The sequence below is a fragment of the Miniopterus schreibersii genome (genome assembly GCF_964146895.1).
Source record: "Miniopterus schreibersii genome assembly, chromosome: 19".
In the NCBI taxonomy this organism is placed as follows: Eukaryota; Metazoa; Chordata; class Mammalia; order Chiroptera; family Miniopteridae; genus Miniopterus; species Miniopterus schreibersii.
In genome coordinates, this window is record NC_138119.1 from 15,920,875 (window position 1) to 15,938,403 (window position 17,529).

A 17,529-nucleotide genomic window follows, 5' to 3' on the forward strand; every position below is an offset into this window, starting at 1 on the left:
GGGACTGTTGGGAGAGCAAAAGGGAAACTTAGGAAGGGGAGCCCAGTTTGGAGTAACTCTGGAATAAAGCTCTCTTACAGTTTCTACTTGCCCCACCCTCTTCTTGTTCTAAGTCTTCTTGTCCCCCACTGAAGAATATTTTCTACAGAGGAAACCTTCCAAATCTTGGACTTAGAGTTTATATAAGTATCTTGTGATCAGTACATTTTCATGTTTACTGAAACATGTGTCCAGTTCATTCCTTGACACATCTTGGTTAGATTCACATGTATTTCAGGCTCCGTTCTAATCCCTGGGATATAGTAGTGGCTACAGCAGATGGGGTCCATAGAATCTATTTGTAAAAACTTCTTATGTCAACTAGTGGTTGTGCTACAAAAGGAAAATGAGTTAGAGACACAGGACAGAGGGTAAGAAGAGCGCTAGTTTAGACAGAACAGGCCAGGAGGATCCCCCGATGTGGTGATCTTTTAGCAGAGAACTGACTGAAGTTTTGTGTTGATGATGAAGCTTATTGGTCTCAAGAAGGCTTTCTATTTACTTGTATATTGTGTTTTTGAGTTAGTCAATGAGATGCTTCTCCTGCTTGCCTCCAGGGAGCTTAACAAGATAGAAGAGGAGAGTAAAAACGGGAGAGGATATTGCTATTTCAGGGCGAACATATGGTGTGTATGGGAGCAGGAAGCTGTGGGCAGCCCCTTACTGGCCTTCTTGCCACGTGTCCTTTTACACACGTGTGTCCTTTTTTTCAACATTATGCCTACATTTTAGAGGAAGAGAATTAATCTAGGTTCTGTGTTAATTTGGCTAAGAGTGCATGCCTAGCAACTATAATGCTATTGTCTTCTTGTGGGAATCAGACTTTTCATGTAGATTTCCAATATCTAAACTTAGAGTCAAAATTATGAGTCTAATAAAAAAAATGAAGGCACCTTTCATTCTCACTGAAGCATCCTTTAAAAATTCAATGAAGATCATTTGTGGGGAATTGCTGACTTTAGCGTTTGAGAATATTTAAGATGGGTTTCACTGAAGTGTTTCTCTTTGACTTACAGGTACTGCTATTGATTGACATCCAAGTCTCCTACATCAACACCAACCACGAGGATTTCATTGGCTTTGCGAAGTAGGTGAAAGACTTGATTGCCACATGCATTCCTCTTACTGGTCTGTGTAGAACACACACTGTGAATTTCTCCTACAACCCCACCACCTCTTGAGAGTGCATTCTGTGTCAAGGTTAACTCTGAGCCGACCTGTTAGGGAGGTATGAGCCTCATGGCCGCTTCTCTCCATAAAGCAGTCGGCTCCTTGGTTGTGCAGTGTGTGGTCACACGTGTCTTAGATACTCATTGTTTTTGGATGGCCATCTGCAGTTTGTACTTGAACTCCCATAGATAAGCAGTAACAGATGCACATTTAAAAATATGTTTGGGAACAATTTCTCACATTAATTTGAAATAGCAAGTGAGGTTCACAGGGTACAGCTATTTCAACATCCCCAAGTTAGAATATAGAGGACTATTTTTTTTTTTAAACTGTCTTTTGTGAACTTTGATATAATTTGGGAGGTGAACATTCTCTTTTCTATAATGTGTATCTTATATATTATAAGCTTGTCTCTGTGTGGCTATTTTTATCATACATGTATTTTGTTATATTCTTAAAAATGTTTTTATTTATTGATTGATTTTTGACAGAGAGAGAGATCGATCTGTTGTTCCACTCACTTATGAATTCATTGGCTTATTCTTGTATGTGCCTTGACCTGGAATTGAACCCACAACCTTGGCACATCGGGACAACACTCTAACCAACTGAGCTACCCACCCAGGGCTCGGTGTATTCTAATATTCTGTCACTACATTCACAGATATCACTACGTAAACATTAGGCTTAGTTAGTCAGGGCTGGTTATTTGTGTGGCATTTTCAAGACCCTGAGAGCATTCACCGTTTTTTCCTGCCCTAGAGTGGAACCAGTTTTTGTTTGCTTTTAAGGAGTTTTGATTCTAACTCTAAAATATAGTTGTGGCATGTGAATGTTTCAAATTTCAAGTATATAGAATATAATCTCTTCTATATAAAATTAAAGGGGGCTATGGTCTAGAACCGTGTATTCAAGAACAGGGACGAATGAAAACCACAACACAACAAAATGTAAAACCAAAGTATTACAATCCGACTGAAAAGATACAGAATGTAAATCATGTGATCAAGACTAAACCCTGGCCTGAGGAACTGACATGTTTTAGGGAGGAAAGGCCCAATGACCCAACAGCAAACTGTCTCATTGTAAACTTGGCTGTAGTTGTGATGCTGAACCGACCGTGCACGTGTGCTTTGAATCCAGCGGCTGCTACTGCTGTATGTTAGATGTTTCTCCTCCACTGTTTTGTCTGTGACCTGTGCGTGGAGTTGTTAGAGCACCGTGTTGAATGTGTTCCTACCATCAGTTGTCTTTTTAGCCACACTGGCCACTCCGACTCCTAGAGATGTGTTTGCTCCACAGGCATTTCACACAGACCGGCCCCCTCTCTTCAGCCCAGATGGCTCCCACTGTCCCCACCATCCCCACCTCTCATTTCCTCCTGCAGGTCACCTGGGGGAGGGACTGAGACTCTTTGATGCCTCTCGTCCCTGGTCCTGGAAGGCAGGACCTGAGAATTTCTGCCTGGTTTGCAGCACAGTCTGTGACTGCCTTGTGGCCTGTGCCAAGCTCTCCACTTCTTGGGGGAAAAAATACAAGAAAAAGAGAGAAAAAAAATTATTTTTGTCTTTTAGGAGTTTGCCTAATAATTGAAAAATCTAGAGAAACACATGTAACATTTTAAGTTGGCACATTCTCCATTTCCTTCCCTTGCTTCCTTGAGGAATTGAAAAGAAAAACAAATCCTGGAGTCATTTTAAAGAACAGGAACACTGCCTTTGGAGGTGATTTTTATTGATGACAAACACCAGTTATATGTCAATGTAAACTTGAGCCCATAACTTGACAGTGAAAGGGATGTCGCCACAGCACCCTGTTGTGATCTCCCAAGCCAAGGAGAAAATGTAGGAAAAGTCAGAATCCATTTGGGAAAATTCAGATTTTGAACACATTTTGTAACCAGTGCTACATTTTAAATGTCAGCCTAGACTCTGGTTGAAACACTTTTTCTTGAATATTCTTTTCTTTTTTTTTAAAGAGCAATGATCCGGAGTTTACCTTCCCCAGTAAATTTCAACATTTTCTACCTCAGAAGCTGTTAGACTATAGCATTATATTCAGTAGGTTTTCAAAGGCATATAGTGTTGCAAATGTAAACACTTTCAGACGCAGCCTTATGGCGCAGTCTCTGGAATCCGGGCTACCGCCCCCATTTTTCCAGCCCAGAGATAGACTATGAGCTGTTAGGATGTTGGGGGAGAAAAAAGAAGCCTTGTTCAGACCACTTTAGAAGTCGAGCAGCTCTGCACATTTCTCATCGAGTTGAAACTCACACCTGAACTTCACTTTTTGAAGGCCTGCTCTGGGAGTCAGCAGTGGGATTAGTTTTCCAGCGTTTGCCGCGGATGAGCCTTGGGTTTTGCCAAGTCGCTTAGCCTTTCTGTAGCTCAGTTTACTGCTCTATCAAGTGGAATAATAAATAATCCCTGGACGTATACCTTTTAGGATTGTCAGGAGATCAAATTAATGAAGTGTTGTGAAACTGCTTTTGAGAACTGTGGTGTAGTCTGTAAAAGTGAGAAAGTGCCATATGTACACACTCACACAGACACACTCTCACACAGACACACACAGATATACATACACACTCACACTCACCCACAGACACAGAGACACTCACACACAGACATATACACAGACACACTCACACAGACACACTCACAGATACACTCACACAGTAACACTCACCCACAGACACACACACACACATATGCACACTCACAGACACACAGACATATACAGACGCATACAGAGATACACACAGACACACACACTCACACATACAGACACAGAGGAATTTGCTTACTAGATGCACCATTTTACTTCGCTATGAAATTGATAATTATTGGGGTATGATTGCCACTAGGATATTTTTAGACACCAGTGTCATCTCCAAATGTGACATTTTGCACTGAGACTCAGAAGTAGCTGTCCTTTCCTTTTGTACGCTGAGCTGGAGTACTTTTCACAGTGATGTAAGATAATTATGAAGATGAAGAAATGTTCATTTCATAATTAGTTTGAGGGGTTGTGGGATTTTTTTGGTGCTTTTAAAAATTAAAAAAATACGGTTGTAGCTATAAATTTTAAAGTTGGCAGGAATGCTGTTTCCATCAAGGAAGAAAAGTCAAGCCGTACTTGAAGATGATTATGTAAGTATTTTTAAGTTCCAGAGAGAGAAAAATTAAGGTCTGAAGTCGAGGAAAATGAGAATTTGTCTCATCAGCTTTTAGAGATTTGTCAGAAGAGGGGGACCACCTATCAAGTTTATAGAATGGTGATGTATGTAGTATTTTACATATGCATTTTCTCAAACTGGGACAACTTTTTGTTCTAAATTTTTTTTTAGAAGAAAACATAGCGCTAAAAGTAGATGAATGGAATGTGAATTCTCAGAGTAGTGGTCAGAACACCTCGAAATTCTTCCATCTGCTCTAGCGTTTACTCTGCCATGTTGAATACGTGGAACATTTTTCCCCATCTCCCAGCTATTTGTTACACACGGACCGTAAAATATGTACCATGTGTCATGGGTCCAAGTTAGTGCTGCTGCGGGCTTGCTGTGGAATTTCCTGATTTCTGAGAGCTTGATCTTTCAACCATAATACAGTTTCTGAACCTCAACTATGATATAGTTTCTGAACCTAAAAGTCCAGTCTTCCAGAAGAAAATGTGAGCTTTCCTCATGATTTAAGGATTTTAATTTGTCATTGTTCCTTGTTTAAAAAAACAACAACCCCACGCTCTATTTTTTTTTTTTTAACACAATGTAACTAGTGTATGGTATTTAAGAAAACAAGAGCTACTCCAGTCATTCCTTCAGTCATTTCCCCTCTCTCAATAATCCTGCTCTTGAAATAGGCCAACAAGCTTTTGTTAGCTGAATGCCTTGGGAGGTGAATTCTCAGATTCTTCTGCTCTTCTCCATTTGTCCCGTGGCAGGATTTTTAATTTCTGACTTTCTGAAACATCTGCAGTCCAGTAGCTCACGGGCAGTTCGGGCTCCAGATAGGAACCGGTAGACTCATGTCCCGATGACACCAGCCTCAGACTAAGGTCTGGTTTTCCATCTGCGGAGTAGGTCCCAGCACCTGTTTTCTCACAGCCGAAACAGCACAGTGGAAAGATTTCAGTGCTGGTTATATGAGCACCATGAAAATCCTGCGGGTAGTGACATTCGTGATATCTCTTTCCTCATCCTCTGGAATGCCTGTTGCCATTTGCCTGAGGCAGTATATGTGATCCTTGGCCCCAAATTCCAGGGCAGTCCTTCACAGTCTTTATATATTCTTCCGTAATGTGTAGTCCCATTCTACTATAACAGTGTTTCTAGTTTCTGTTCTTACACGAGAATATTTTCTCTCCTGTGGAATCAAAACCTGGGTCTTAGATCAAGATCCTTCTTTTGTCGTATACGCAGATTTAGGAATTAAATGCTTGGTGGCTTACTGTCTTTCTTCCCAGGTGGAAATACAGGGTTGAGCAACTTGCCAAGGACATTCCGCATGTCGCCCCTTTCGGTAAATTTTACGTCCCAGTGTTCCAAGCACCGTTTTAAAAATAAGTGGACTTGTACTGTTCTCTTTCATCCTCAGAGCTGTTATTTTGAACTTCATCTTCATCCTTAAAAGGGGCCTTCGGAGATGAGCCACCCTTCCTTCGTACAGCCCCAGGTCCTAGAGGGTTTTCTTATGAAATATTCTGCCTGAGACATCACTAAGGACCCTGCAGGGGAAATGTAGCTTTTCTCCCTTCAGCTTCAATCTCATTGGAGGAGCCAGGTCTGCATGTGATAAGTCGCACTCGGGACTCTCAGCAAGTGTTTATAATATCCTTGGGGTAATAAAAGAACATTCTAAAAGAACTTCTTTAGTCCAGAGCAGTGCCGTCCAACGCACTCTCTGAGATGATGGAGATATTTTCTATTCTGGGCTGTTCAGTACAGTAGCCACTAGCTACCTGTGACTATTGAGTAGCCGAACTGTGGCTAGTAAAACAGAGGATGTGAAATGCAAACGAAATAACAATGAAGTTAAATGTTAATTAAAGTTTTAATTTCAATAGCCACATACGGCTATCAGTTACTGCACTGGATGGCACACTTGTAGAGTATGGAGAGTCCAGCCCATTGCTCAGGATCCTTCCACTGGTGGACCCTACTTAACTGACGGCTTGGTGGTGACCTGCAGTGGCTTCTAGAAGAGAAAAAAGGGGGTAACTGTGAGCTGCTGCTAAACAAACCCCAGGGCTCAGGAATAAACAGTTAACTCGTTAATGCTCTGTCTCTAACCTGTTAAGGATGGGCCTTCCCCTCCCACTGCCTTGGTCTGTATGTTGCCAGTTCCCTGGTACTTTCTCCATCATGGTTACTGCTGAAATTTCGCAGAATTCTAAGTCTCCTCTGTGTACTAAGCATAAGGGCAGAAGGCGAGGCACAGCCAACACTTGCCACAGAATCTGGATGTCCGAGCGACTCCATTTCCTTGGTTCATTTGAGCCCTCTTTGGGCTGACGTGGAGTCTGCACCCCTCCTCCTTGTTTCTCCCTTCTGTCTCATTTTTCAGCCCCCTGCAGTCTTGTTTCTACCACAGCCACTCTGCTGAGACTGCTTTTGGCCAGGACAGAATAGTTAACTCAAGGGACGGTTGTGAGTTCTTCGTATGACACCATTAACCACTTCTTGTGGGGAGATACATATATACATCCCTTTGCTTCAATAAGACCGCAATGCCTCCTGATTTTCCTCTTTCTCCTCTAAACTCTTATTCTCAGTTTTATTTTGGAGCCCTTTGTCCTCTGATCGTGGCTCAGGAACTGGTCTTTATCAGTTTTCCTTCTCCCGTATTCACTGCCCTGTCACTGGCTGAAGTAACCCGCCGTCATGGTGTCAGTTACTGACTTCATCTGATGACTGTAAACCTTGGTCTCCATTCCATGATTTCTTCCTAGACTGGGCGCCATATCCGGCTACATACTGAGCATTTCTACTGTCTGTTGTAGGGAAGCCTCCACCTGATACTCCCTTAAACTCATCATGTAATCTTAAATTGACACCTCTCTGTGGGTGGTACCCTCCAGTTCCAACCAGAAACCCGAGTGTCATTAATTACTCCTTGCTCCCATCTTTGTTTCCCTCCATCTTTACCGAGTCCATTTGATTCTACCTCTATTCTAGTTTTTGAATTTGTCTAATCCTGTCATCATTTATGTCTCTCACGGAGTGCCCGTAGGTTGTTGGTGCCCTAAGGTTACTCTTCTTTTGCTGGGGTTACTGCAAGTCTTCCTGCCTTTTGTCATGTTCTTTATCATTCCTTCTGGGATTCCCTGTTACTTTCGAGTAAAGTTTAAACTCATCAGTATGGTTCCCAAGGCTCTGTAAAAACCGTCTTCTGCTCACCTCCTCTGCCAACACCGTGCTAGGTAATGTCAGCAGTGAGAGAGGTAGAGATAGCAAGATTCACGCAACATAGCATCGGCCATCAAGGAACAGACGTTGTCAGAGGGGAAGTAGAGACCTGCCCGACCCAATCCTGTTTATATGATGTAGGTACAAACCAAGATCTTTGGGAGTTCATGGGAGGAAGAGAAAACTGAAGGCTTCTAAGAAGGCATAACCCAGAAATGGTACTTGATTGGACTGAAGGCTGGACAGGACTCTAACAGCCAGAAGGAAGGGGTGTAGGCTGCCTGCTTTCTGTCTTCCCTGCTTCAGGCTCAGAGAATCTTCACAAAACACTGCTTTGATCATGCCATTGGCTGGCTCAGAAACTTTGAATACCTTTTTCTGCTTCTACTGTAACAGCCGAGCTCTCCCTAATTGGCCCTCACATACAGTTATTGTACTAGATGGCTTTTAAGGTCATTTCCAAACCTGAGTCTGTGATTATATAATTTTGCTGTGATGGTTTTACTTTCCACAGCTTTCCTACATGCCTCATTTTTCAACCTCCTGGCTTTGCTGATACTACACCGTTCTCTTGGAACGCACTTGGTTGTCTTCCTGTATTCAAATTTTACTTTTCTTCTAGTTTTCTGTGAAAGTCTCAGATCACATCAGACCAGAATAATCCCTTTTTGTTTGTCTCTGAACATGCAGAGCAATTACCATGCATGGGATTTATTAGGTAAATGGTCACACACCCCTTGGCACCCTCTCCTGTGATTTGAATCTTTTACTGCGCATGCTCACAGACAAGGGCAGAAACAAATATGCAAAGAAAAAAAATGAGCTACGTGGTAACACAGGTTTCTTTTTTCTTCGAATGTCTTTCAATGTGCTCTTATTTTTATAAAAATTAAAACCTCTTGTTACGTACTTTTAAAGTCATTGTGCCTCAGAGCATTAAACTGATAAACCTAATTTGGTGTTTTAGTGTTCTGGAAAGCCTTCCGTAGGACTTGGTTGTAGCAGGAATTTATACGCTTAACAACACACGTACACACACAGTAAGAAGCTGTGGGGCAGTTATAGCTCACATTTGAAGCAGAAGCACTGGGTAGGGGGCTTTGTATTACATCCTCACATGTTTATCCTTGTAGAGCTAATTCTTTGTTTGTTCTTTGTTCCTTGTGTTTTGTGTATGTATCTCACCACCCACATTAGATAAGTTATAGGCTTCTGATTACCTAGTTCATGTTCATATCGTCCACAGAGCTCCTTGCAGATAGCTGGTGCCCTCAAATTTTTGACTTATGTCAGGTGAACATTATATGTACCTAGGTCTGTTTTCCAACATTGCACAGACACCCTGTTACGGACCTATGGCCAAGATTATGTCCAAAGGCCCAAGTTCACTTGCAAGTCCTTACACAATTTTCCATTAACACATTTTTAAGTAAGTATTTTGAAATGCTTTCAGATCAGGTATCATTGCAGGCATAAGGATTATGATAAAGGGTGTTTTCTAATGAGGCAGCTTATTTTTTACGATGTTACTTATGGAGTCACTTCAAGTACCTAAATATGTCATTAACAACATCTTTGGGTTTATGGGGCCAGTTGCTACAAAAAGAGTATTCTTTAGATCAGGGTTGGATATTTATAACATCATTCGTGGGCCATACAAAATTATCAACTTAAAAATTAGATATGAAAAAAGATCCTAGATTTATTGAATTTTGAGTCCCACCTGCAGTTCCTCTAGCAGGGCTAGACCTATATGGCCTATGGGCCAGACATTCCCTACCCCTGCTTTAGATGGAAAGTAAAGGTAATTTAGTACTTGTTCTAACACTAATATTTGAGGTTGGCTATAAAATAAATCTCTTTCTTTCTTAATATTCTTACATGTGCATCATTTAGTAGATGGAGACTCCATCAGTGGAAGTGCCTTCAACCAGTGTAGCTCATAAAGCTTCTGAGAGTAACTGCATCTCGAGGCATCTTGGATCTAAAAGGAATCTAAGAAACAGCTTGTCTGGTCCCTGACCTCTTTGCCTCTCTGTTTTTTAACACACACACACACACACACACACACACACACACACACACACACACTCCCCCCCCCCCCCCCCACTCACTTTACAGTTGAGAAGCTGAGGTGCATTTAGGTCAGACCCTGCCTCGGGTCGCACGAGGAGTCATCAAGAATCTCTGCACCTTTTGCTTTATATTCAGTGCCTTTTCTCTTATGTGATTTTAAGGGAATCTACACAGAAATCAAGGTCCCCAATAGTTTGGGTCTGGTGTAGTTTGGAGTTATCACCACGAGTCAGTGATTTATTTTAAAATATTTTCCATTAAAAACACACACACATGCTAAACACAATTATGGTACTTGGAAGAGGTGGCCATACCTAGGAAGAAGGCATGATCACATTATATTAGTATCTTTCTCATTTCTTCCTGGAAGAGAGGAAAGCCTGCAGGGGAAAGATCCGAGGCCCCAGACGGACTAGTGCTGTAGGCACACTCCATGTTCAGGGCCTGGTGGGCAGCCAGAGGGCAGTGTGGGTGCATCAGACCCCTGGTCACAGACTGACACAAACTCGATCTTGTTCACAGCCTCACCCAAAACCTGGAACAACGTAGATTTGGATTATGTAGAGAGATGGTTGGAGAGAGATGACGTTCATAGTGATTGAGGGACTTACGCATTTAACTAAAAACTCGAAAAATAACAAAAAACGAGGAAAGAAATAAGCTAAAAGTCTAGCATGAGCACATTGAAAATAAAAAATACACACAAAGTATCTTTAGCTATCAAATAGGGTGAAGCCTTTCACTTCCCAGCCCTTCCCCAGCCTCAGGCCTTTCACTCCCCAGCCCTTCCCAGCCTCACTCGAGTGTAGAATACGAGTTTTCACGAGTCTGAGTGAAGGGAAGCAGCTTAAACACATCATGGGAGATTATGAAAGATTGCTATTTTGAACAACTGTTGTACTTGTGCTGTTGATTTCTGATGTACCCCTGAACCATAATATCCTATCACTTTAAATAGTTGATTCATGACTTGACCTTTTCTTCTATTTTAGGCTATTTTATTGATCTCCTAAATAGCTTTTAAAAACTATGAAGTCACCAATTAGAGGTTTCAGTATTGCTAATCTTCCCAGAATAACCAACATGAGGTGTGTTTCCTTATATCGATAGATGTTTACTCATGGGTTCACCAGAAGAAAGCCTTCATTCTTATTTTTTTTAAATTATGTTTTTATTGATTCTAGAGAGAAGGGAGAGGGAGAGAGTCATTGATTGGCTGTCTCCTGCATGCTCCCTACTGGGAATCGAGCCTGAAACCCAGGCATGTGCCCTGACCAGGAATCGAAATGTGACCTCCTGGTTCATAGGTAGATGCTCAATCACTGAGCCACACCAGCCAGGCAAGAAAGCCTTCATTCTTTTGAGAGATAGAGGAACACAGTGCCTGGGGATGTGGGCTCTGGGGCTAAATCATCTGGGTCATCTCTGGCTCCGTACCCCTGTGTGTCATGTCGTAATGGTGTCAACCTCACTGGCCTTTTTATTCAACAGATATTTGTTGAACTCAACTACAGTGTGTGCCAGGTAGTTTCTAGGCACTGGGGATATAGCAGTGAGTGAAACAGACAAAATTCTCTGCTCACAAGGAGATCACATTCTAATGGGTGGAGACAGACCATAAACAGCACACAAAAATTTGGCATATTATGTTGTGTATTTGAAGGTGGCAAATGCCATGGAGAAAAACAGAACAGTATAGGGGGCAGGAGCCCTGGAAGAAGGGAGGGATGCAATTCTGACAGAGTGGACATGGAGTGTCTCACCAAAAGGATGACTTGCAGGAGGTGATGTTGGGGCCATGCTCATATCTGGTGGAAGCTTATTCTAGGCAGAGAGAGCAACTAGCATAAAGGCTTTGAGGTGGGAGTATGCTGGGTGGGTTAAAAAAAAACAAAAAAGAATGGAGATCAGCGTGGCTGGGCCTCTCCAGTGAACGAGGTGGAGAGTAGGAGGAGATGAGTCAGAGAGGCAGAGGTGGGGGTCAGTTGAGTGGGACCTTGTGGACCATTGAAGGACTTTGACTTTTACCCAGGGAATGGTGTTGCAGGAGAGTAGAGAGTTTTCAGCAGAAGAGTGACAGGATCTCCTTTTCAAAAGGATCACTCTGGTTTCTGTGCTGAGAATGAATGTTAGGGGGACTGGTGTGGAAGCAGAGACCAGAGAGTAAGTGATTGCAACAGTGAAGTGAGAGAGCACTGTGGCAAGAACCAAGGTGGTAGCAATGGAAGTGGTAAAAAGATGTTGCATTTTAAATACATTTTAAGGAGTAGCATCAGTAGCATTTGCTGATGATCAGATACGGAGTGTGAGAGAAAGAGGAATCAAGAATTTGGGTTTAAGCACTTGGAAATATGGAATTAAGAAGGGGAAGACTGTGGGTGGAGTTCAGTTGTAGCATATTAAGTTTGAAGTGCCCATTAGACATCCAAGTGGAGATGTTGAGTTGTCAAAAACATATATGAGTCTACAGTTGGGGAGATAGGTCCAAGCTGGCTTTGTTCTATGAGAGTTGTCAGAATATAGTGGAATTCAAAGCAATGAGATTGGTCAGTGTCACAAAGAGTTTGGGATCTGGAGGCAGACTAACTTGTACCACCACTTATTAGCTGAGTAACTTTGGGAAATCCATTTAGCTACTCTGTGACTTAGTCTCTCCGTCTTTAAAAAGGAAAGAATAGTAGTAACTACTTCACAGGATTAAAATGAATTAAAATCATTAATATCTGTAAAGCACTTGGAACATGGCATATACTTAATAACTGTTAACTGTTAATTTTCAGTACAACTACTCTGCAGACCTGCAGGAAGTCCCGAATACTTGCATTGACTCCTATTGTTATTGATGCAGCAGTACAGTTGTGCCTCCTGTGGTGTTATGTTTTTGTTTGTGACTGTTAATTGGGACTAAGAATTCCACTGAGTTGGTTTTGCTTCCAGAATTAAACTGACCTGGATTTTTGATATTAGCTCTGCCTCAGTCGTTGATACATTCTTAAAGCCTGTATATATGTTAGTGTCTGTTACTTGTTCAGAAAAAAATCTTACAAGTTTCTTCAGTGCTGCTCTCCTTTGCTTTTCTCAGTGCTCAGCAGAGGAGCAGTCAGGTTCACAAGAAAAACACAATTGGAAATCAGGTAGGAATTGCTTAAAAGAATCAGTGCATGCATGCCCCAAAGAGTTTGAACTAAATCGCTTGATTGACTATTTTTTTTAAATGCCAATTAATCCTGTGCAAATTTTGTTGGAAATGCAGCTTTCAGTTTTGTTTTTTGGCTTTTAAAGTTTTTAGAGTGACTTGTTTTTATTTTGCTATATTATACAGTTAACCCTATTGATTTATTTTAAATAACTTTTCTGCTATTGGCTCTGCTTTTCAAATTTGACTCCCTGTGTCCTACTTTGCTTGCTTACATTACCAGTAAGTTTGATTTAACATCAAATCTGTGAGTCAGTTGAAGGTTAAAATATGGTGAGTAGTTGCATGAGCTTTCTGATGCTACTGACTAGTTCACACGTTTTGCACAGCTTGGTAACAGTGAAGGGACAGCTCATAGAGAAGGCAGTTGTTGCATTTCATCGCTGCCATACCCAATTCCTGTTGGTTAATAAAGATGTTAATTCCTCAGAAGATCTGATCTTTTGAGTTTTTGCGCTTTGGGCTGACTAATAGCACTCTACAGAGATTGCATTAACTCCGACAGTTTGCTGTTTCTCTTATGTTTTATGTGATAATGAATATTTGCATTGTTATTTCTTTTCAAGTCAAAACAATGATGACTTTATAGTTCTTTTTTTTTTTTTAAGTTCAGAGGTACAATTATTGAACAAATTGAAACCTCTGCCCTAGATTTTTTTCATTGTTTTGAAAGGAGAAGAGGTAATAACAGACTTTATTTTAAAAACTTTTTTTCTGAACTAAAGCATATAATTCTTTGCTATTTCAGGGAACCAATCTTCCGCCTTCAAGGCAAATTGTACGAGCTAAGTTCTGTAAGCTTTACTGTTGCTTCTTCATTTAGCTTCCCATGGGCACAGTTTGTCTTTAACTAATTAACTCAACTAGCGCTTGCTACTAATGTTTTTTAAACTTAGGTTGTCTTGTTCATAACACCCTATCATTGAAATAAAAATCCTCTTAAGCGGGTTCATCCCTTCACTGCTAATAACTTGCTGTGATTCAAAGGTATGAACTAGTAAACTCTAAAATGCTGTAGTAATAAACCCTTAACATTGTGGGTGCTTTGGTATTTCTCTAATTTTAATGGGCCTTAAAATAATTAAAATCATTAATTATCTCCATCTCTGTCCTTTTATGCTATGTTGTTATATGGTGTAAGCCCTTGTATGATACTATTTCCAATAAGTGTCGATGATGCTCCTAAAAGGTGGGTGAATATTGAACATCTGATTTGTTGTATTTGTTGACAAGCCTTCCCAATCCCAATTATTTGTATTTATTTTTCAAAATAATAAAACAAAGCCACATTTATGTTGGTTGCAGTTTGATGTTGCTTTACAGTTGACTCTTGTAAAGCCAGATACTCTATCTTCATTTTGTGGAAGTATAAAGATACTGTCAAATTACTAACATAGTCATTTTTGGGGAAAAATGATTCCATTCTTCCGTGGATGAGGCAGCCTTAAAGTCCTCCCTCCAATTACACACAAGTTGAGAATGGGACTGGAGCATGGGCCAGTAATTTGCCCCATGCTGTTTCGGAATAAACAGACTTTGGAGCTAGATATCCCTCCGTTCAAATTCTGACCTGTCGCTTAGTAACCATGTGGCCTTGGACAAACTGAGCCTGAGTTTGCTCAGTCGTGTGATGGGAAGAACAGAAAATATCTCTGCTGGGTGATTGGGAGGATCTGATGTAATGCACACAGTGAGGTTTGCCCCTGGATCCTGGGTATGTGTCCTGTAAAGAGCAGACATCTTGCTCCTAGGAGGTAGGTGCTCCTTCTTGAAACTTTGGGGAGAAAACACATAAGGTATAAAAAAATAATAAAAGTTCTAACATGCGAACAGTGAACACTTTGGAAAATTAGAAGCCATGAAAAATTATTCCAAAGATTGCAACCTGCAGATTAAGGCTGGATGTGATGTAAAAGGATTTGCCTGTAAAACTTTCCTTATGGTCAGAAGTATCTCTAGCTCACATAAGTACATACTTATTGGAAAAGCAATGATATAGTGACATAAATGCATACTCTAAATCAGACCTGAAAGGAAACTCTGAACCAGTGTTCACTTATATTATTTCCAAATGCTCTAGTCCTGCTAATGTATTTTTGTGACTTTACTTTTGCTGAGCACTTCAAAGCCCACACATTATGAAACTTTTATAATTCCAAAGATAATAGAATTGGGTGAGTGTTATCAGAGGATACAAGTACTTATCCCAACCCCTTGGGCCCAGTTGTGCCTTGAAGGTCAGAATTTTTATTTTATTTTAGAGAAACAATACATTGCATATATCAATATATTACCCACTATTTCTGTGGGGTCAGAGACAGCACCCTGTAATTGAACACAGTATTTTTCTGTAGTGAAACAAATGAAGAGTCACACCAGATAGATTAAATGAAAGCTATAAGTATATTCATGTCAAGTCATGTTTTGCTGCCAAATTTGTTTTCAAAAGCTTTTTATTTTGCAAGTAATGGGTTGTGAACCTGAATATCTTATTTTCTGGAATCATATCCAATAATTAAGTACAATACAATATATTTTAAAGAATCCTTTATTTTTTTTTCCTTCTTAGCAGAAATAAACCATAATGACTTAAAACCATTTTCCTTATGAATCTGAATATCTGATGTTCATTTGGGTTTGTATTAAAATGGTTCTGTCAGTCAGGAGGCTCAAAGCCAGGGAACGGTGGAGCCTAGCTTGCTGACTGATACCGGCTTTTATGGTTGGTGGGCGGAAAATCCTGCAGGATCCCAGCAAGTGGTTCATCCATTCTGATGTCCTTTTAAGGATCCGGGTTGTAAGAGATTGCTGTGCAGGATCTGTACTGAAATATGTTAGAAGGATTTAAGGAAAGCAAAACTCCTCTTTGAAGTCTAAATTCCATTCGCTTTTATCTGCCTAGAAATTTGCTTAGAAGTTTTACAAGTTGATGTCGGCAAATGTACAAAAATTTGTGAGCACAGATTTATCTTCAGGTTTGAGTGATCAAAAATGTAAATTTAAACTTAAACTTCATTCATCCTTTCCCTCATCAAACATGTACTTGAAACCCTATAAGTGACAAAAACTGTGGTAGGTGTTTAAGCCAGTGATGACTAAATCACAGCCCTGCCCTCAGGGACTTCACAGCCTGGTGAGGAAGACTGTAAGTAAGCACCCTGAAGACTGCCCCCTTTCTCAAGGCCAGCTCCTTCTGGCCCCCTAGGTCTCACTGAAACACCATTCCTGTGAGAGGTTGGCCCTGACCATTGGACCTAAAGTCCCTCCCCTCCCCAGTGTCTTCCTGTCATCTCACTTGTTATTTTTCATTTTATGTACTTCACTAGGACCTAATCTCCATTAAAGATATCTTTTATGATGCTCAAAGCAGTGGAATATCATTGTATGGTTTTAGGCACGGTCATATTAACATTTTAGAAAGACCTTTCTGCCTCTAGTGTGGAGAAAGTTCTGAAAGCAGGACATTGTTAGAAAAAGACTAGTTGGGAGGCTGTTGCTGATAAGAGATTACAGTGATGTGGGCTAGGCTGTCTGTCCTGGATTCAAGGAGAAGCTGATGAGTTTGGGAGAATTAAATAGGAAGAGTCCAAAGGATGTGTGATGAGCTGAGTGTTGGGGATCATTAGCAGTGCTCTTCAGATACATGATTTAGGCACAGGTGAGATGGTGGTGCTCTTAATGGAGAAAGGAACATCTCGAAAAACCCAGATTTGGACTCCAAAGGGTATTTGTTGAGTATGAGTCACTGTGGGAGATTGGAGTAAACGTGTCCACTGGGAAGTTGTATAAAAGTGTCTAGAGTTCAGAAGAGACAGAACCTATTCCAAAGGTAGTAGGGAGCCATTGAAGGATTTCCAATAGAGAAGGGATACCATCTGATCTGTATGTCAGCCATATGGAATGTTTTGGAGGAGTAAAACTAGAGATATGGAAATTGTTGAAGAGGCTTTTGAAGTAATTCAGGTAAGAAAATACAGGGGTCAATAGTGGGAGGTATGTAGGAGAAGGAACAGATTCAACATACATTTAGGACGTGGAAAGAATTAAAAATCATTTTGGGGGTGTTAAATAATCCTCCCAGGCTATGGCTAAGGGATCCACTGTTAGGAGTGCAGAAGGAGGAGCAGATTTCAGGAGGGATGGGAGAGGCAGGTGGTACTTTCAGTTTGGGATATATTTTTTGTGCCTATTGGTGCCATCCGTAGAGTTTGAGGTTCGAGACTTGTCTAGACTGGAGAGGGAAGTTTTACAGTTGTCAATGTGTACTTGGTAGCTGAAACTCCAGTGTAGAGAAGCTAATTTATTTGTTATACTGAGAGACCCCAGTCCTTTCAATTCATCAAATTAAGGGGTTAGCAAAAGACAAATGATAAAACCTCATTGCCTACAAAGGTACTCTAGGGTCTTTTGTTAGTGATGCTGCCCACGGCTTATTCCAGAAGGTCCTTTTGAAAGGATGTCCCTGGTTCACTATCAATAAAAATAGAAATAAACAGAAGCCAAGAAATTCTTGTATATATTCCCAATAGAGCTCTTTTGTTATTTTAGCCCATTGATTTCCATGTTGAAATCACATCCACCCAACATATAAGTATGTCCCCAGTTCACTATGACCAAGGCAAATTGTAGTTTCTGTGTCTAA

At 40.8% G+C, this 17,529-nt stretch overlaps 1 protein-coding gene across 6 annotated transcripts in view; it reads left to right on the forward strand.

Moving 5' to 3' along the window:
• DNM3 (dynamin 3) overlaps positions 1–17,529 on the forward strand; it is a 352,871-nt gene that overhangs the window by 122,457 nt on the left and 212,885 nt on the right. For 3 of the 6 annotated variants that reach the window (XM_081120434.1, XM_081120431.1, XM_081120433.1), the window contains exons 12-14: positions 1,056–1,126; positions 12,774–12,825; positions 13,636–13,665. In XM_081120434.1, coding sequence (XP_080976560.1) covers positions 1,056–1,126; positions 12,774–12,825; positions 13,636–13,665 — 153 coding nt within the window. The remainder of the gene's footprint in view (positions 1–1,055; positions 1,127–12,773; positions 12,826–13,635; positions 13,666–17,529) is intronic. The other 3 variants (XM_081120436.1, XM_081120432.1, XM_081120435.1) reach the window with 1 other exon arrangement.